The 21,267-nt window shown below is 43.0% G+C and overlaps 1 protein-coding gene across 1 annotated transcript in view; it reads left to right on the forward strand.

Moving 5' to 3' along the window:
• The window catches only part of LOC146359857 (cation channel sperm-associated auxiliary subunit epsilon-like), a 207,030-nt gene extending 193,431 nt beyond the window's left edge, over positions 1 to 13,599 (forward strand). The window contains exons 20-22 of the mRNA XM_084828255.1: positions 4,363 to 4,520; positions 10,276 to 10,329; positions 12,639 to 13,599. Of these exons, the coding sequence (XP_084684381.1) occupies positions 4,363 to 4,520; positions 10,276 to 10,329; positions 12,639 to 12,822 (396 nt within the window). The 3' untranslated portion in view covers positions 12,823 to 13,599. The remainder of the gene's footprint in view (positions 1 to 4,362; positions 4,521 to 10,275; positions 10,330 to 12,638) is intronic.
• Positions 13,600 to 21,267: the final 7,668 nt, after the last annotated feature.

The following is a 21,267-nucleotide window of genomic DNA, read 5'->3' on the forward strand; positions in this document are numbered from 1 at the left end:
CTCAGAAGTAACTCCCATTGTGGTCAATAAAGCTTGTTCCTGAAATGTGCACTCCTGAAGTTGCTGAGATTCCCATGCATCGAAATAACGCATTTAGGAGCCGTAATGTTGAAGTTGCGTATCTTTGATGTTTGCTTCCTTGCTTTTTGGAAGTAATTAATTCACAGCTTCGATCCTTTGCAGCATCGGGAGCTTCAGCGGAAAGGAGAAAAGGGATTACAAAGGGGGCTGGTTGGAGCCACAGTGCTTCAAGTATTTAGAGGGTTAACTCTCCTAAAGGCTGTGAAGTGCTATGTCGAAGCTGCTTTGTCAGCTGTAAGGGAGTAATTAATATGAAGCTTTGATCATTTGCAGCATCCAGAGCATCAGGGGAGGGAAAAGGCTGCAGCTGTTCTTCTTGAATGTTTGCTTTATCAGCTGTAAGGAAGGTGGGAAGAGAAACTTCTCGCATGGGGGGGGGGGAGCCTCTCACATTGGTTGATCAGCCCCTGCCAGTCTGATGACGTTCACTCCAGAAACCCCATACACAGGAAGTATATACAGGAAGTATGTTCCTGTGAAGCGACTTAGAATGGTGTGGTGCACTCATTTGTGGAGCCCTGCGCAGACCAAAGTCAGTTCCTTGAAAACTGCAGGTAAATCTCCTTCCATTGTTGTGGAGATGCCCCCCTGGTCAGGCATAAAATAGGAACCTAAAATGTATTATGTATCGATTTGCTTATAAAAGTCCCATGTTCAGTGTGTTAAACGTTAAAGTATTGTTTGTTCAGACAATAACTATAAATTTACAAAATGAGCTTACTTCTAAATATTTTTCATTTTAGTTATAACTTTATGAGCAAACCAACTATATATAATAATTTTATGTTCCTAAAGTAACCAAGTGACCAAATTTCTCCCTAAATTTCTTTTTTCCCCCTTTTAACCTCCCCACCCCCCAGCTTTTTTCCCATGGTTTTTCCTCTCCCTTTGGACCACCTTCTCCCCAGGTTTGCATATCCATTAGGAAATGTTTTGTTTGATTTCAATTTACATTTTTACCTGTGATGAAGTTTGAGTGTTTGGATTTAGCTTGATTATCCACCGGGGTGTCTAGAACCCAATTAGTGTAGGTTCTGAAGTTAAACAGGACCAAACTAATACGTTTGGCATTGCTGGGTGTATTGTGTCAACCCAGCTAGATAGGTCCAATCTCTTGAGGAATGGCTGACTTGCCTCTGTACCCCACAAGGGGACTGGATATTTCTGTGCTCCAGTCTTCCTCAACCACTAGTTTCCAGGCCATTTCCTCTCCCCCTCTGCTCCTGGGCCCTATCTACATGGCACCACTTTCACCCCCCACCCCATCGCAACTGCACAGCATTGCAGTTTTGAATTAGCTTCTGCTGCAATACACTTGCGATTTACTGCATGCTTCCCTAACAGACTCTGCCATGCCCTTTTTTTTGCCATTATACTTTGACACACAGCTGTGCAGTCCTGTGAGAGTCCTGTGGGGGTGTGAAAATGCAGTAGCTGTTTTGTATTTTATGGGTTCTGTTGTGTCTTTCTGTCCCTCGTTGGGTAAAAAGTGAGTGTTCTGTGTCCCTTCATTTCCATGCTGTTTGTCAGTTCCGTAGCCTGAGACTCTCACAATGGCTCACGTGAGTGGTATGTGCCTACCCATCTCTCCAAAATGGTGGCCAGAGTGAAGTTGGTCCCCCCCTTCAAGACCCCCCCCCCAGCCCTTGGGCACTGAGTCCAAAACAACCATTGCGAAGATATGAAGCTGCAAAACTGTGCAAAAGTGTGATTAAATAAATGAAAACACCGCTCTGTGCCTCTGTAACTGCGCAGCTGCGAAGGGACAGGGGGAGTAAAGGGGCATCACAGAGTGATGCAAGCACTATGCACACCTACAACATGCCCACTACAAAATGCCAAGTTGGTTTGGGGAAGGGACAGATGGCTCCCAACTGCAGGAAACCTGCAGCAAATGAAAAACATTGCAGCAAAATGCTTCCTTGGAAATCCGCATTTTCTGGGAGAAAACCACAGATGGCTGCAAAGTGGCAACTGCATCATCTGTCCTGAGGGACCACAACTTGCAGCCACCCCAGAATAAAAGGCTCATGTAGATGGGGCCCTGGTCTCTTTGACTTTGTTATAGCCTATTTCCTCACCCGGGTCTCTCTCTCTCTCCCCTCCTCTACTTTGACTCTTTCTCTCCTTCGTCTGTTCTGGCTCCCTCCTCCTCTCCCCTTCTTGTTCTCTCTCCCTTCTCTGTCCTAGCTCTTCCTCTTCTGTTCTTGATCTCTCCTGCTCCATTTTTGTTATCTCCATTCCCTTTTCCCCTCCCACTTTCCCCTCCCATTTCATTTTCCCCTCCCACTTTCTCACTCTCCTCCCTGTCTTTTCCTTCTCCCTTGCTCTGCTCCTCCCTTTCTCTGAAGTGCCATTTAAATGGCCCAGGTTTGTTGCTCAGCCCCACCTCTCATCCAACCAGCTTCATTTTTTGGCTCCATTTGGGTTGTGAGCACACTCAGGAACCTATGTCAGAGCCAGGCATCCCAGCTCGCAGGATTTTTTAAAAATTAAGGCGTTATACTCGCAGAATTCGGGCTTCTCTGCATTGTTGTTTTTTCTAATTCAGGCATGATCTTTGAAGATTCAAAGTTGTGAAGCTTCACAGCTTCAAATCTTCGAAGATCATGCCTGAATTAGAAAAAAAAAAAGAAAACATTCCGGAGAAGCCCTGATTCTGCAAGGATAACGTCTTAATTTTAAAAACATCTCAAGTGGGGGATAGGAGGGGGAAAAACTTAACCTCGTTTGAAGGGATAGAATAACCCCCTGCTCAGTGCAGGAAGCCTGATTCCCAGGAGGTCGCCCATCCAACTACTGACTGCGGCTGACCCCGCTTAGCTTCCGAGATCAGACAAGTGCATGCACATCCAGCCCTTTGCTTGTTGCTGAGGAAATGGGGGCTGCTGAGGAAGCTATGGGATAGGTAGCCAGAAGAAGACATGGAGCTGTTGAGAGCTATGATTGGACAGGAGGGAAATACAAACACTGCCATATATGGACAGGTGGGGGAGGGGACTACAACCGGATATGGTAGCAAAGGTGGAAAATGAGAGCACATTAAGGGGAAATACCAGGATATTAGGGTATTGAAAGTGGGAGCACGTAAGTGGGAAATTCCGGTTCCAATTTGAGGTGGGTACTGCGTAATGTGAAAGGTGGGTGGTGAAACCTCATTGGAAGCTAAAAAAAAGGCAGTAAGTGTAGATCCAGCCTTGGTAGCAAAAGTCCTCCACACTTCTGAACCTGTTCTCTGATGCTGAACCATCCAAATTGCTTCTGACAACTGCATTTTTCATGAGCAAGCAGGTCCACCCCACACAGTTCACCATGCTCTTACAACTATTGCTAGCAGTTTGGGATTGGATTATCCCTTGGCACATGTCTCTAGTTGCAGTGCACCTAGCAAGAAAGGACAATTCCTCAAGTTCTGCAGAACAGCCACATGGTCTCAGCCACCCACTTTTGTTCTGTGCTAGCATTCAGACATCTGTGCCAGGACAGATGATGCTTTTGAATGGGCAGTCCACTCCTTTATCTTCTCTTAGGCACCTGTCCCATCTCCAGTAAGTGGGCTTGTTAAACACCCACAGAGACCATGTGGAAAACATGGTTGCTTCTCCATGATTGTGATTCTTCAACTAGTCATCTGTGTATTCATACTACCCACATGTCCCCTCTGTAGGTGTCAGTCTCTAGCCAGGTTCTTTACCTTTCCTAGGCTTGTTGCAGCAGTTTCTGGAAACAGGGAAGGTGGGAGCCACAACCTTTGAGAGTGCGCAGTTGGGGTGGGGTAGGTTTACCGTCTAAAATGCTCAGCTCTAGAATGTTTCCAAATGAAGTTCTGTGCAAGCAGAGAACCCATATGTATGATGAAGAACCACAGTCACAGGTAAGCAATCTAACCTTTACCTCCAACCAAAGGTTAAAGAATCAGAGGGGTGATAGCAATTAGTTGATCTGTGATTCAGCCAGCATTAAAACTGAAGAGTTATTCCCAGCCCTCCAGTGTTCATATTACATGGGGGCCAGAGGGGGCCTGCCCCACTTGTGTGATGTCCGCCTTAGCTATTTTTAAAGGGGTCATGGTTTGGCTGAAATTAGGGGGAATCGGGATGGTGCTTGTAAGGGCCCTTGTAATTCAAGCACTGTTCTTGAGTGTATGTTTCAGCATGCAGAGGATGCTGTTATTTGTATCATCAATTATTATTGACTGTTACTCTGACACAGTTTAGTTTCTTACAAGTATAAACTTATATATGTTTCCAGGTGGATGAGCAATCATATTTTTCTTTCCAGAATTACAGGTCCTGTTTTATAACCACTAATGAAGATCTAAGAGACTTAGATGGTCCATATGAGATCTTAAACTATTCTGGCACCAACTCTATCACTTGGCCTCAGCACCATACCGGCGTTTATATGTTCAAGTTGAAGATAGTGGACCCAAACTTCAGGTTAAGTTTTACACTTTCTTTCTGATTTGAACCTGGTGAACATTATTCATGACATTGTAACCTCACGTTTAGGCTATCGTAAAGCACTTTACATGGGATGTTTCCACGCTGGGCATTTAGTGTTAGAATTGCCTCTCCACTCACTCTTTACAGAACATCTATATGGTGTCATCAAATTGTACAGAGTATCTACATGGTGTTGTCCTCCTGTGTTTTCCCCATGCTTCTTCCATCTTTTCTCACACTGCAGAAAATCCAACTTGTTTTAAAAGAACAAAAGAGTAGCACGTTCTCTGCAGGTATAGCTCACGTCAGTGCTATGAATCTGTGAAGAGGCGTGGCTTTGATATGTCCAGTGACCTGCCTGGCATGTGAACCTATTGGCACTGTTATCTTTCATATCAGTACTATTTTATCAACTGGGGGTGGTGGTGGATCAATTTTAATTGTATTTTTGGCTACATTAAAAATAAATACTCATACGATAGGACTTACATGCAAAATTGTTACTGAGCTAATTAAAGTTGTTACTAAAATAAACAACCCACTGCCTGTTATTGCCATTTTAGCACCATTTATTTTTTCTCCATGTAGTGGTTTACACTGGAAGATGCTGAGGAGGATAGTGAGTTTCCACAGTCACATTCTTCATAGTTTATTTAGTGCATAGAGACCTGGGTTAACCTAGAATAGAGAGCAGCTTTTAGATAATTAAGTAGGCACCTCACACAGGAAAGTTGGTACCAGGCAAGGCCAGTTTTGGAGGTACGAAGCTGTTTTATTCTTGCCAGGTTGCTCTGGTCCCTCTCAAATAAGAGCATAGCGTTACGTCTCCATGAAGAGCTGAGAAGCTTCCAAGCCCAGATTGGTAATTTATTGCCTTGACTGTGATGCTTTTTGCGTCCACTGGGGCATGGAAGAAAACATATAGAAGCATTGTTTAAAGTGTGGCAAGTTGGTCTCGCTTCAGGGGGCAATGTACGCTGCCATCCTGGAGAAACTTTTGTGGCCCTAGGAAAGGCTTCCATGTATCATAGGGCCCAATACATACCCAGCTATGACAGCTTGATTAACTGGAAAGAGGTGTGAGCTTTCTTGGCATAGATATCCTGCATGCATTTTCTATCAATACACTCATATTTTTGCACAAATGGCTTCGTTTCATCTTGGTAATCAAAAGAGTCGACTCTGGCTGGGACCTGACAGAATCAGGCCTCTAGATTAATACACTCTGATCTGCAAATCTGCCCTAAAACAGTAATTCCAAGACCTTTTAAAACATTTTATAAGTGTTTACTGAAAGTAATTGAACTTAGAGAAGTGCTTCTTAAATAACTGAAGTATTCAGGTGAATTGTCATTTCCACACTTATGTTGAGCCCACTAGTGTGGATTGAACATAGCAGGCATACATATCAAAAAAACTGCTCCCCCCACCCAAGAATGGAAAGTCAATTGCACTTCCACTTGTAGCTAACATTAGAAGAGTGCTGACTGAATAATGCTAGAAGCTGCTGGCCTGGAGGCATCTATGGAAGTGCCTCTGCATACTGTTAAAAAAAAAATGCAGCCACTAGCTTCCTGAGAGAAGTAAATTACTTTTTATTTATATCCAACTTTATATCAATAGGCATGCAAGAAGCCTGACAAACTAATAATTGCAAGTATACATTTAGTAGCATAATAAAATCAGTAAACAAATACATGAAAACAACATCCATACAATAATCACAAACCAATGCTCTAATATTTAAACATGCTAATTAGTGTCTTTCAGGCAAAATTCAAAGGTAGATTTTTAACCTAAAAAGACCTAAACACCTTGGACACTATAAGCTTTTTGGTTATTCTCTCTCTGGGAGGACACAGGAATCTGCTCAGCAAAAGAGCTGGTAACCCTATGTCAATCTCACAGTGATTATACAGAAAGAGGTATACTAGGTGGCTGCCCACCAAACTGAAAGAAGGAGGTTGATAAAGATTTTCCTATCTATTTTACAAGAGTTGTTTTTATGCTTCAGGCTGTTTTATTATTCTGTTTATTGTAAGCCATTTTGGGGGTCTATTTTGGCTGGGAATGGTGTATAAGTGTAAGTAATAAATAATAGTTATCAGCATGTGAAATGTTCTACCTCATAATATTTTAATTATTAATCTGATGTTGGGAAAATGGAAGAAGAAACAGAATGAGAGCTATCTTAGACAAAGCCCCTTGCCTGGGCTATTATGTAACAGTTCATACCACAGCATATGTTCCAATTAGGGGTGTACACTACCACCAAGATTTGATTCAGACCCTAATTCGGTGATATGGAAAACACCCCAACTTGATTCATAGCAATTCAGTTGTCTCCTGATTTGACTCAGGCCCTCCAAATCTGAAAATCCAAGATTCATGCCTTCCATTAACTAGCACTGGAAATCCACAAATGGCTATAACTTTTCCCCTCTCTGTTAGAAATGGATGAAGTTTTAAGGTCTAGTAGCATAGTCCCCTATGAGAGAATAAAGCCTGACAAATTTCAGACAAATAGGTGCAGGGTTTTTTGTGCTAAGTGCCTTTAAAGTTTGTCTGTTTTTAAAGGGAACTGCTGCTAATTTCTTCTGTTTCATGGCAGAATTGGATTAAATTTGCAGGGATAGTGACCTGTTCAGAGGAGATTAAGTCTGCCAAGTTTCAAATTAATACACACAGCGGGGTTTGTGCAAGAGTAGCCTTTACAGTTTGGGGGTTTCCAAAAAAAAGATGCACTTGTCCCCCTGTGTTTTTTGTGGGCCGTTGTTACGAAAATGACATACAACATAGAGGTGGCCCTAGCTAAGAAATTTGCAAAATTTGGAGTTAATTTCCAGAGGGCACAGTGAAGAAGGGAAAGAATGTTAGGCCCATGCAAACGCAGCTAGGGCAAACTTTGACTTGGGAGTTATGCCACAGCAGCTAGGGCAAATTTTGACTGAAAGTTCCTTATTTGAACATGGGGAAGCCCAGACCCATGCAGATGCAGTTACTTTGGCTGACATTTTCTCTTGTGAGGAGGTTGAGATTTGCTTACTCCACTCTGTGGGCAACCAGTGAAGTGTAATCTTCATGTAGTAACAGTCTGCCTGATCAACTTTCAGTGGTACTTGTTGAGCCTACCATGGTGGCAAGGCTACCAATATCCCCTTTGGGGAGTGTCACTTGCCCCATGCTGTGCCAGTGAAATGTAACATTCAGGGCCCCTACAAAGGTTATTATTTGAACTGGGTGGTGAGGGATGAGGTGACAAAGCCCCATGGGCCGAATGGTTTCAGCCTGGTGGGCCAAATTAGCCTCTGGGCCAGACGTTCCCTGTCCATGGCCTAGTGCCTCATAGTTCTACAAGATACAAAACACTACAGTAAAATGAGGATTAGTATCTCCTAGAGGAAGGATCAGGATGGATTGGTTCATCGAAGGAAAAGGAATTAAAGAACACTTTTGGAAAAGTAATGGTTGGAATCAGGAAGGATAATGAAAATACGAGGGGGTGGATAAGAACTTCGGACTGGAATCAGAAATTAAATTGTACACAAAACTCCTTTTCTCTGTGTGTGTGTGTGTGTGTGTGTGTATAATACAGTGATTCATTGCAAAATTATTCACACCCCCACAACAAAAAACAAAACAAAACCACGCTGTAAGACCCACACACCCACAAAGGAAAACTCTGCAAGATAGAACAGTGGAAAATAATAATAATAACAACAACAACAGTTATATAACAAATATAAATAAATTACTAACACTCTCACACTACTAAAACACACACACACACACAAAGAGAGCACAGAATTTGCTTCAGAATAAAACTTAACATAGAGAACTGTGAGGAAAATGGGAGAAGGGGAAGGGAGATGACACTGCCTATACCGCTAAGTTTTAAAGACAAAAAAATACAGACTAAGCTAAAAACAAACAGCTCAAAGAAGGTGTGAATAAAATGAATGAATGGAATGAAAAAGGAAGTGTTAGGACTGGGAAGCTGGAATAATGACTGATTTAAGAATGGGAATGGAAGGCTAAAGAAATCGGTAAGGTATACAAGCAATAGCACAAACAGTGCCTCTCTTAAACTTCCAGAGCTCTTCAAATGCAGTTGCTCTGACCAAACCTCAGATAGGAAAAAGCAGAGAGCACAGCTGAGCAAAAGATTTGATAGGACTCAAATCCCACCCCACAAGCACAGTGACTGGAGAACCCCTGGTAAACAGTTCCCTGTGATTATAAGGTAGACCTGCCAGTCACTCCGCTTTTCTAACCCCTGCCTCACTCCATCCTGGTGTTTTCCACGTCTCAGTGGTGAAGAACCTGGCTGTGGCCCTCCAGATAGTGGTGGACTGCAACTCCCAGCAGCCCTAGCAAGCATACCCCATGGTGAGGGATGATGGGAGCTGTGGTCCAACAACATCTGAAAGGCCACACGTTCCCCGTTCCTGCCATATGGGGAAAAGCAAAGGTACCCATTTTGCAGACTGCCTGCATTTGTGCACCCCTCTGAAATACTGAAGTGCACAGTTCTGGTCGCTTTGGAAGGGCTCCTGCTTTGTCTTGGGAAGCCTCAGAATCTCTCTAAAAGCAGCCCAGTTTGATGTACATTCCTAGATCCAATGCAGTGACATCTTGTCCGTGCTTGTCCTCGGAAAGGAGATCCCTTGGGATCTTCTAAAGTATAGTTGTTTATCATGGGAAGAGGGGATTGTGTAATCTGTAAACTATTGATAAAACTATTCTATTGTTTTAGTCGTGCCTCCCCCACCAACCCAGTGTTAGAAATGAGTGCTAAGTTAGGATTCAATTATGTGCTATCTTATGATTTGGAAGTTCTTTTTTGATTGGGCACTGAATTATCTGCTCAGTGGAAGCAAGCAGAATAAGTGGGCAAATGGGTGCCAAAATGGAGCAGAGACTATTCTGTGTCCAGATTGGGTTAAAAGTCATTGTCATTCACATTTAATTTATCCAAATATAAAGAGCACAAGCCATGATAATCAGCAAAGCCAGCAGCCACCAGAATGCATGCAGCAGCTCTACCAGTGGAATGGCTCAAATCACCTGATTTGAAGTGCTTTGACAGCTTTATTATCAACACTGGCTTAATAGCTGGAATAGGGATGGACAAAACAGTCGATTTCCAGTCCATGTCACTTTTGCATCTGTTCCCCCATGAGTTTGTTCCATCCCATTTCTTAATCTCCCCCCCCAAAAAAATTAAGTCCACAAAAAGAAGCATTTAAATACACATTTCTAAACGTATTTTTGCTCAAAATTGATAGTTTTAAATATAATTTGATACATTTTTGAGCTGAAAGCTGTGTGAGAACATTCAGGAAGTATGAAAGCCAGTGGATAACTAAATTCCAATCTGCACATTCATCAGGGAAATGTGAATTAGGTCAGTTTGCATTAGAATTGACAACGATGAATCCCTCCAACAACCCTAATCTGGAACTCTGTTTCTAAAGCAGTGATAGCTGCATGTTTATAATTCTCCCCAAAATACTTTGTATTGTTCTGTACATTTTTTTTTAAAAAGGTGCTTCATTACATGTACAGGAGATTATTTTTAAGACACAGTATCATGGTGTGGCTATCTAAATTTGAATTAAAACTATTTTGATACATTTATATGGGTAGTGTATAGTTTGGAGTCTATTTTCATCACTGTAACTTTAATTTGACACAAGTACCTGGAAGACCAAAATAATAATCAGTCTCTTTTCTCTATTTGTTACAGTTTTTGTAACTTGACCATATTATTTGCTGTCCGTACATATGGTATCATTGAAAGGTAATTGCCAATGGCTCTTGCTAAATATGAAACATTTGAATAGCAATCATAGCTTGGGAGGCAGGGAACGGGACACTAGCAATAGCTTTCTTTTCATGGTCTCTGTGCAGGCACAGATACAGGAGAGCTTCACCTCTGTAGTACATCTTCAGAACATTGTAGAGTTAGGACCTAGCAATTTTTGGTGGCAGAGTTTGCCCCTAAGTCCAAATGCATGCTCAAAGGGGTGAACCACATGCCATCCTTCCCAGTTCTTCTTTGACCACCACAGTGGTAGCGTTAAGGGGACATTGGTGAGACTTACTTCTGTGTAAATATGGATAGTATCAGCATGAACATCTTTTTGGTAGTATTTGCTGCCTGGGACGAACACCCCATTCTAAGATGTGTTGCAAGAGCACATATACAGGCTTGGGAAGCACCACCAAGTGGTTGTAACCATCACAGTGTCACAAATAAAACCCACAAATATTTATTATGGCATATGCTTTCACAGACTAGAGTCCACTTCATCAGCTGGCAGATGGGTGAGAGAGAAACAAATGTAAACAGAGATCAAATGGAAATAAAATGCAAAAAAATGCAGACCATGACAATTGCATTAAAGTGTAAAAGCATGAGAAATAATCACAGTAGCCACTCACAACAACGTTAATGATAACACAAACATCCTGGCATTGCTAAGTTAATTAATACCTGTAGTAGAATAAAAATAATTCTCTAGATTCAGGCCACAGATGATAGAATTGAACTTCTTGGCAACAGTTTCATGCCGGAGTTGCCTTTTGAAGTTCTTTTGCTGAAGAATGACCACATTCAGGTCAACAAGAGAATATCCTGGGAGGCTGAAATATTCTCCCGTTGGTTCTTAATATTGCTCTTTCAGATGTCAGATTTGTGTCCATTTATTTTGTGTAGAGATTGATATATTGTAGAATGCAGAGGGGCATTGCAGACAGATGATTGCATGTACCAGATTGAAAGATGAGGAGGTGAATGAACTAACGATATTGCTGATGTTATTAGGTTCTGTAATAGTGTTGCCTGACCAGTTATGAGGACAGAGTTAGCATTTGGCTATTTGTAGGGTTTGATCTCTGTGCTTCTTTCAGGTGCGCTGTTGATGTTGGTGGGTAGCTGTTTTAGATTAGGGATTGGTCTGTTAGGAAGGGTAGGTCTACTACCCAAGGCCTGTGAGAGGGAAATGTCATTGTCCAGGATGAGCCGCAGATCATTAATGATACATTGGTGTGGTTCTAGCTGGGAGCTGTAAGTGACAAGTGGTATTCTTTCTCTTTCAGGTCTGTCCTGTAGTACATTATTCCTGGATACTAGTCTGGCCTTGTTCATCTGCCTTTTCACTTCGCTGGGTGGATATTGTAGCCTAAGAAATGTCGAATGCAAGTGCTTGAGCTGAGAATCTCTGTCTGACAAGTCAGAACAGATGTGATTGTATCATAGGGCTATAAATGGAGCTTGAGGTATGTTCAGGGTGGAAGCTCGCAACAAGCAAGCAGATATGTGTAGTAATCAGTAAGTTTGCGATGTAAGGTGGTGCCTGTATGTCCATCATGTGGTTGCACATGAAAAAGTCGAGAAAGTGGACCTGCTGCGTGGACTAATCTAGGCTGAGGACTATGGTGGGGTAAAAGTTCTTGATTTCCTAGTGTAATTTCTCAAGAGCCTTTTGCCTCTGGGCCCAAATAATATAGATGTCATCAGTATATCTCCAGTAAAGGAGAGGCTTTGGGGTAGAGGAGCTGAGAAATATTGTTCTAAGTTACCCATAAAAATGTTAGCATGCTCTAGATCCATGTGAGCACTTAAAGCAGTGCTATTGAACAGTGCTTATTCTGCATACATTTAAGCTTTAACATAATTGTCTCACTGTATTTTTTTGCATTTTCATCTCCATCTGACCTCACTGTTTACATTTCTCTCTCTCTCTCTCTCTCTCTCTCTCTCTCTTTCTGGACCTACCTGCCAACTGATGAAATATACTCTAGTCCATGAAAACTTGTGCCATAATAAATTTGCTAGTTTTTAAGGTATCACAAACTCTTTGTTAGTTTTATGGCTATTGACTAACACAACTATGCCTCTGAAAATTATTAATAGTTAGCTCCATGTAACTTTTAATGAATGTATACTGAAATTGCTCTCCCCCCTATGTTTTTATACTTTCATTGTTTTGTATATATTTATGAATGAGGTATCTTTTATAGGTTGTTTTGTTATGATGATTCAGTTGAGTTTATACACACACACACACACACACACACACAAATTATCTTTGTATTGTCTTTCAGACCAAGCTGGGTACTGGTTGCTGGTTGGTCTATGATGATAGTCACTCTTTTTTTGGGAATCCTTGTGATCAGCTATTTCAGATATGTGAAGATATTTCGGACGATCCCTTTTGCTGATCCCCTACTGTCATTTCACTCACATGTTTGTGCAGCAAAGTCAGCAGACGAACCTAAGAAAGATTAACCTGTTTTACTTGTAGCAAGTTGTATGAAATGCTATAATAATTTTCAATTAATTCCAATTTTTTTAAATGTTAAGTGTAAGACACATAGTTCCCTGCCTTGTCCATTAAAACCTTACAGCCCAAACAATTAGTGTTTCTAGGAGATACTACACAATTAATTCTGAGGCCCCTCTGCTTCTTACTGTGTATTTTAAATTGTGTTTTGGACAGAAGTTTGCATCTCATAAATTCTTTCTTCTAGCTTCCTACTGTACCTTCAGTTCTGACCCCAAAAGTTATATCAGAAGCACTGGCATACGGAATGGGACTCTACTCCTGTTACTGTCCCATTTAACAGTAACTTCTAGACACCTTTACAAAGTTGCCATAAGGCATGGTACCTGAGTAAACTGAGGAGCTAGAAGAGCCCAATCCAATGCAGAGTTAGGTACAACTAAGCCCAATGAAATCCTTGGCCTGGCAAACTTGACTCTGCATAGGATTTGCTATATATGTCTTGTTGGTGGCCTCACATTTTTAGCACCACATCAGGCTTTTATTTAACCTATTTGCATAATATAACTCAAAATGTATGTAAAATGCTAAGTCTTCTGGATTTTACCAATTCTGAATGCAAATATTTTCCTGTAAAAAATTCAGAACAGAATCCAGTTGCCTGCATAACTAAAAACTGTTTCTAACAATGTTTGCTCTCAGTATTTTAATGAGTAAAATGTTAATGTGTGAAATATACTTGCTGCATTGTTAGATTTCAATAGATGCTATGTAATGTATTTAAAAAAAATAAAAAACAGAAGAAAAACATGAAACTTGAAGGTACAACCCTATGTTCACGATCTGCCAGCTGAGGGGCTTTAGGAGCTCAAGTTTAGAAACTCGAAATAAATTGCTGGCATGACATACACTGGTGGGACTCCTCTGATATGCTGGCAGAACAGTCCTGTCTCCTATGACTCCCCCACCACCTCCTTTACCATATGTGAATACCGTCTTGTGTCTGAATTGTAGTGCTCTAATACCCTTCTCCCCTCAAGAGGGGGAGCAGTGTCCTACACACACAGAAGAGGCACTCATCCCCACATGCAGGTAAGTTCTCTGTTGGCACCAGAAAGCCAGGCACTCCAACTACTGCCACTGCTGGCCAAACATTCATGAGCACTTCTGCCTTGCAGATCACAGCCTGCAAGGCATGGAGCAGAACACGCAGCCACTGCACATAGAGAGGGGAAGGGGTCTGTATACTTCCAGTCACTGCAGTCCTCCTTCCCCCCCCCCCCATGGAGGGGGGCAGACTAACGCAGGGGTAGGGAACATGGCATCTGCAGACACCAATGCACCCCTAGACACCTTTCTTGCCACTTGTCAAGGTGCTCTACCCCTTCCACTTTAAAAACAAAACAAAATTAACACATTTTCTTACTGGCTGGTGGGATCCCTTCAAAGCAAATTGAGGGCCTCCAGCAGCCACCGTCTTCATTTCCTGTAAATGCCTCTGAACTGCAAGGCGACTAGTGCTTTTGATTCGCCATGGCTCCCATGGCAGCCATTTTGTGGTAGTGCCCAGGACAGTTTCTCAAATTTCCAAATATACCTACAGGCCCACAAAGGTTGCCTACCCCTAGCCTCAGGCATGACACTGGCTGAGTATTCAAGTGGCACCACTCACTCTTCCGTCCTCCTCAAAAACACTGTGCATGCAAGTTCAGGGAATCGGAGCTCCAGTGGTTGCCAACCGCTAATTATGTGGGTGGTATTGGCTGCCAGTTTGCGTTCTTGTAATGTGGAATGGTAGCTTGAACCGCATAGACTCCACATGTCTATTCCAGCAAACAGACAAATCTGGGACTTGGGTCCGCCATTGACAGCCATCCAGCTTCAAGGTAGTAATGAAGCAGGAACTAACCACAGCCATAGGATACCCTACTATATGCATATTGCCTAAATAATGCATCTGCTAAGGGTGTGTCCCTTAACAGCTGTAATTCCCTGGCACCTTGAAGCTTGGGTGTACATGGAAAGCCCTTAACACAATATATTAAGGAGGTTTTTTTTTACTGAATTTGACTTAATTTGTAGTTAAACAAGCGGATCACTTCCTGGAGTGATTTGCTTTATATGAGTTTTCACTTCTCTGATATGGATTCACTAATTGCCATTTGTCAATTTGCTTTGTCTCCTTGTGCTCAAATTTGAGTATGATGTATTTCTGTCTTTTTTTTAATACAATAAAGGCGTTCTTTTCAGTAAAAGCTATCATTACCAGAGAGCATCATGGCTAATAATTTTGCTAAGGTCATAGACTAGTTAAAAATAGAATAAGGTTGAATTCCTCAAGATGGTACCAACTACTCCATTTAGGGTGCAATCCTATGGCTGCTAGACAGCATCTAGATAGCCATAGAATTGGCTTGTTCTTTTTTGTTTGTTCAGTCGTTCAGTCGTGTCCGACTCTTCGTGACCCCATGGACCATAGCACGCCAGGCCTTCCTGTCCTGCGCTCTCTCCCGGAGCGTGCTCAAGTTCATAGTCATTGCATTGGTGATGCTATCTAGCCATCGCATCCTCTGCTGTCCCCTTCTCCTTTTGCCTTCAGTCTTTCCCAGCATCAGGGTCTTTTCCAGAAAGTTTTCTCTTCGCATTAGGTGGCCAAAATATTGGAGCTTCAGCTTCAGTATCTGTCCTTCCAATGAGCACTCAGGGTTGATTTCCTTTAGGATGGACTGATTGGACCTCCTTGCAGTCCAGGGGACTCGTAAGAGTCTTCTCCAGCACCACAGTTCGAAAGCATCGATTCTTCGGCGCTCAGCCTTCCTTATAGTCCAGCTCTCACAGCCATACGTTACTACTGGGAAACCATAGCTTTGATTAGACGGACCTTTGTCGGCAAGGTGATGTCTCTGCTCCTTACTATGCTGTCTAGGTTTGCCATAGCTTTCCTCCCAAGGAGCAAGCATCTTTTAATTTCATGGCTACAGTCACTGTCTGTGGTGATCTTGGAGCCCAAGGAAGTAAAATCTGTCACTGCTTCCATTTCTTCCCCTTCCATATGCCAGGAAGTGATGGGGCCAGATGCCATGATCTTAGTTTTTTTAATGTTGAGTTTCAAACCAGCTTTTGCACTCTCCACTTTCACCCTCAACAAGAGGCTCTTTAGATCCTCTTCGCTTTCTGCCATTAGGGTGGTATCGTCTGCATACCTGAGGTTGTTGATAATTCTCCCAGCAATCTTAATTCCGACCTGTGATTCATCCAACCCGGCGTTTCTCCTGATGTACTCTGCATATAAGTTAAATAAGCAGGGCGACAATATACAGCCTTGTCATACTCCTTTCCCAATTTTGAACCACTCGGTTGTTCCATGTCTGGTTCTTACTGTTGCTTCTTGACCCTCGTACAGGTTTCTCAGGAGACAGGTAAGGTGGTCTGGTACTCCCATCACTTTCAGAATTTGCCACAGTTTGTTGTGATCCACACAATCAAAGGCTTTAGCGTAGTCAATGAAGCAGAAATAGACTTTTTTCTGGAATTCTCTTGCTTTCTCCATGATGCAGCGAATGTTGGCAATTTGATCTCTAGTTCCTCTGCCTCTTCGAAACCCAGCTTGTACTTCCGGTAGTTCTCGGTTCGCATACTGCTGAAGCCTAGCTTGTAGGATTTTGAGCATCACCTTGCTGGCATGTGAAATGAGCGCAATTGTGCGGTAGTTTGAACACTATTTGGCGTTGCCCTTCTTTGGAATTGAAATGTAAACTGACCTTTTCCAGTCTTGCGGCCATTGTTGAGTGTTCCAAATTTGTTGGCATATTGAGTGCTGCACTTTAACAGCATCATCTTTTAGGATTTTAAATAGCTCGGCTGGAAGACTGTCATCTCCGCTAGCTTTGTTGTTACTAATGCTTCCTAAGGCCCACTTGACTTCACTGTCTAGGATGTCCGGCTCGAGTTCAGTGACCGCACTATCATGGCTATCAGGGACATTCAGATCTTTCCTGTATAGTTCTTCTGTGTATTCTTTCCACCTCTTCTTAATCTCATCTGCTTCTGTTAGGTCCCTGCCTTCTTTGTCCTTTATCATGCCCGTCTTTGCACAAAACGTTCCCTTGAGATCTCCAATTTTCTTGAAGAGATCTCTAGTCTTTCCCATTCTGCTGTTTTCCTCGATTTCTTTGCATTGTTCATTTAAGAAGGCCTTCTTGTCTCTCCTTGCTATTGTCTGGAACTCTGCATTCAGTTGGATATATCTTCCCCTTTCTCCCTTGCTTTTCGCTTCCCTTCTTTCCTCAGCTACTTGTAAAGCCTCATCAGACAGCCACTTGGCTTTCTTGCATTTCTTTTTCTTGGGGATGGATTGAGTTGCTGCCTCCTGAACAATGTTACGGACCTCCGTCCATAGTTCCTCAGGCACTCTGTCTATCAGGTCTAATCCCTGAAATCTATTCCTCACCTCCACTGTATATTCATAAGGGATATGATTTAGGTCATACCTGAATGGTTTAGTGGTTTTCCTTACATTCTTCAATTTAAGCCGAAATTTTGCAAGAAGCAACTCATGATCTGAGCCACAGTCAGCTCCAGGTCTTGTTTTGACTGACTGTATAGAGCTTCTCCATCTTTGGCTGCAAAGGACATAATCAATCTGATTTCGATATTGACCATCTGGTGACGTCCATGTGTAGAGTCGCCTCTTGTGCTGTTGGAAAAGAGTGTTTGCTATGATCAGCGTGTTCTCTTGGCAAAACTCTATTAGCTTTTGTCCTGCTTCATTTTGTACACCAAGACCATGCCTGCCTATTATCCCGGTGATTTCTTGACTTCCTACTTTAGCATTCCAATCCCCTATGATGAAGAGGACATCTTTTTTGGGTGTTAGTTCTAGAAGGTGTTGTAGGTCTTCATAGAACCGATCAACCTCAGCTTCTTCGGCATCAGTGGTTGGGGCATAGACTTGAATTACTGTGATGTTGAATGGTTTGCCTTGGATTCGTACTGATATCATTCTATCATTTTTAAGATTGTACCCCAGTACTGCTTTTCCCACCCTTTTGTTGACTATGAGTGCTACTCCATTTCTTCTAAGGGATTCTTGCCCACAATAGTAGATATGATGGTCACCTGAATTAAATTCGCCCATGCCTGTCCATTTTAATTCGCTGATTCCCAAGATGTCGATGTTCAATCTTGCCATCTCATGTTTGACCACCTCCAGCTTACCTTGATTCATTGATCTGACATTCCAGGTTCCTAAACAATATTGTATTTTACAGTATTGGATTTTCTTTTCACCACCAGACACATCCGCAGCTGAGTGTCCTTTCGGCTTTGGCCCAGCTGCTTCACTATTTCTGGCGCTACTTGGAAATACCCTCTGCTCTTCCCCAGTAGTATATTGGACACCTTCCGACCTGAGGGTCTCATCTTCCGGCGTCATGTCTTTCAGCCTTGTGATACGTTCCATGGGGTTTTCTTGGCAAGAATACTGGAGTGGGTTGCCATTTCCTTCTCCAGTGGACCATTGGCTATCTAGCCGCAAATGCATGATGGCTGGAGCACAGAGGAGAGGTTCCTCTCTTCGCTCTGCCTGCCCTGCATCGGATAGTCAGTCACCGCAGAGTTCAAAGGTGGCCGACTATTCCCATAGGATTGTGCCCTTAACAACTCGTGTATTTGGAAGAACTGTACTGGCCAATATGGGGGGGGGGGAGTACTGTACAGAAATGTTACCTCAGTAGTGTTATGCCCAACCATTGATCAGTGTCAGATAGCAGGCTAAATGAGGAAAGAATTGGTGTATAATATGTTGAAGACAGACCACACCTCAGCCTCTATGAACAAATTTATTCATAAATTAAATTAAAAAACCCAAGATTTTCCATGCCTAACGTACAGATTTTGCACTGTGTGTAGTGCATCTTCTCAGGATGCGCTCAAATTATTTCAGTGGATTTTTTCCAGTCAATTTCGGGGGTAATCCTATGGCCACTAATCAGCAGCTAGATGGCCATAGGATAGGTTGGTTCCTTGAGAACCGACCCCCACCCCCCATTCAGGGCAGCTGAAGCACAGTTTTTTGGCATATTCCATTGGTCCTGCGTAGTTATGTGTAACTGGTGAATTTAGTTGATTTGCTCATTTGGAAGTGACCATTCCAGGCCAGTCCTGTCTGATCTAGATGTGTTGTGGCCATTAAGGGGTTAATAATAATACAATTTTTCAAATGTTTCTGCCCTAAAATATGTTCTTGGGTGTCTCTAACACATGCCACTGTGTTTGGCATGTTGTTTTTTTTAAATGAAGAGGCTGTTCCAGCTTTTACACCATCTGGTAACAATCACCCCCTTTCCAGACCCCTGGCCCATGGACTAAAGGAAGTATGTCAAGGAGAAGACTTGCGCAATTACCCTTTTCCCTTACAGCTTGGCCTCCTTCAGACGGAGCTTTTATCATGGTGTTGAGATTGCTCGCTCACAGAAGTTTATGGGTCCTTTTCATGATGTTAACCTCCAGGACACATCCAGAGGTATTTCCTAGGCTGTGCTTTCAGCAGCAATTTACTCCAAATGCTGCGTGGTGAGGTCTCTGTGTTTCCATGGCGTTGTGGCCATTCAGCACCAGCCTCACATTTTATCACGGAAATAATGTTTCTTCTGAGACTGGTTATAGTCCAACTTTTACAGCTTGCTTCAGCTCCATTACTGACCTGTTTCCAGAACCGCACTGGGTCCGGCATCATAGTCCTGCCCATGGGGCGTGTAGCCCAGCCCTTGTGGGTGTGTTGCTCACCTGCCCATGACCTCAGTAAGCCAACCCTTTCCCTCTGCCTGTTTTCTAGAAGTTTCATCACCGTTTTGGAGCAGGATGCAGAGGGACCAACTTTTGAAACTTCATTGAAAATAAGTGCTAGAACACTAGTGCGTATAAGCCTGCTATCACAGGCAAGCAAGTACTCCCACTATAGCCTGAAAATCAGGTTTATCTCAGGTCATCTTCCATCAATACGCATACGCTCTATGTTAGTACCTTCCTATGACTATCACTGTATTGTAAAATAGCACTAATATGCGTTTGTGCTATTGCGCGATAGCACATTTTCTGGAACAAGCCTCCAACCCCAACAGGAGTCAGCAGGCACCCCTGGGCTAATGTGCTATCACGCGATAGCACAAATATGCATTAGTGCTATTTCGCGATTGAGATATACTGGCATGGAGGGTATGCATATTAGGGGGAAAAAAGGGCGGAATTGGGCATACGTCAGGGAAGTCTACTCAGAAGTAATTCCTGTTGTAGTCAATAAGGCTTGTTCCCGAGATTGCCATTAAAGGGGTAGAGCCTGGAGGGGGGAGCCTCTCTGATTGGCTGAGCAGCCCCTGCCAGTCTGATGACATTCACTGCCAATCCCCCCACCCCACCTGGAAGTATGTTTCTGTCAGCAACTTATAATGGTGCGGTGAAGTAATAACTGGGAACAATGGATAGGGTTGCAGTGCCTGTTAACGTGCAACCTTTGCTTTTTCACTCCTCTTCATTAAAGCGCAGTTATGCTTTAAAACTCACTTTAAGGGGGGGGAGGGCTCAGAAGGCCGGGAGAAGGCTGGCCAGAGCAGGACAGGGGAAGCAGGGGGGGGGGACTCAGCAAGAGGAGAAGGGGGGAATGCAGATGAGGTAGGTAATCAGACCCAACCCTGACTCCACCCAGCCATCAAGAAAATTATCTGATTAGAGCTCAGTGGAAACAGCACAGAGCCCCAGGCTACAGTGATTAGCCGGGACTTTAAGCCCTGTGGAAACTGGAAAAGGAGCAGATGGAATTGGGGAAACATCACAAGAAAGTTGCAAGCCAGGTGAAGCTGATAGCGTGGAAACACACCCCTTGTTACGCTATCTCAAATAGATCCTGAGCTAATGAACTATTCTTTAAACTTGGAAAGTAATGCAATTAAACCAGCCACTAGATAGTGCTGCTTCATTGTTCTGCGGAACCTTGAAAATTAAACATGGCCCCTCTCAGCAATCAAGAGGTGGCTGTCTGGGAGCCCACGATAAACGTGGAAAGGCTCCAGAACGGGGGGGAGCATTCTTTAGTGTAAAGGCACCCCTTGTTTTCAACCTCAGATACACAGATGATACCACCCTAATGGCAGAAAGTGAAGAGGATCTAAAGAGCCTCTTGAGGGTGAAAGTGGAGAGTGCAAAAGCTGGTTTGAAACTCAACAGTAAAAAAACGAAGATCATGGCATCTGGCCCCATCCCTTCCTGGCATATAGAAGGGGAAGAAATGGAAGCAGTGACAGATTTTACTTTCTTGGGCTCCAAGATCACCGCAGACGGTGACTGTAGCCATGAAATTAAAAGATGCTTGCACCTTGGGAGGAAAGCTATGGCAAACCTAGACAGCATAGTAAGAAGCAGAGACATCACCTTGCCGACAAAGGTCCGTCTAATCA

This window comes from Heloderma suspectum, chromosome 1 (genome assembly GCF_057233095.1).
Source record: "Heloderma suspectum isolate Gila_16-S chromosome 1, 16-S_ref, whole genome shotgun sequence".
NCBI classification, from domain to species: Eukaryota; Metazoa; Chordata; class Lepidosauria; order Squamata; family Helodermatidae; genus Heloderma; species Heloderma suspectum.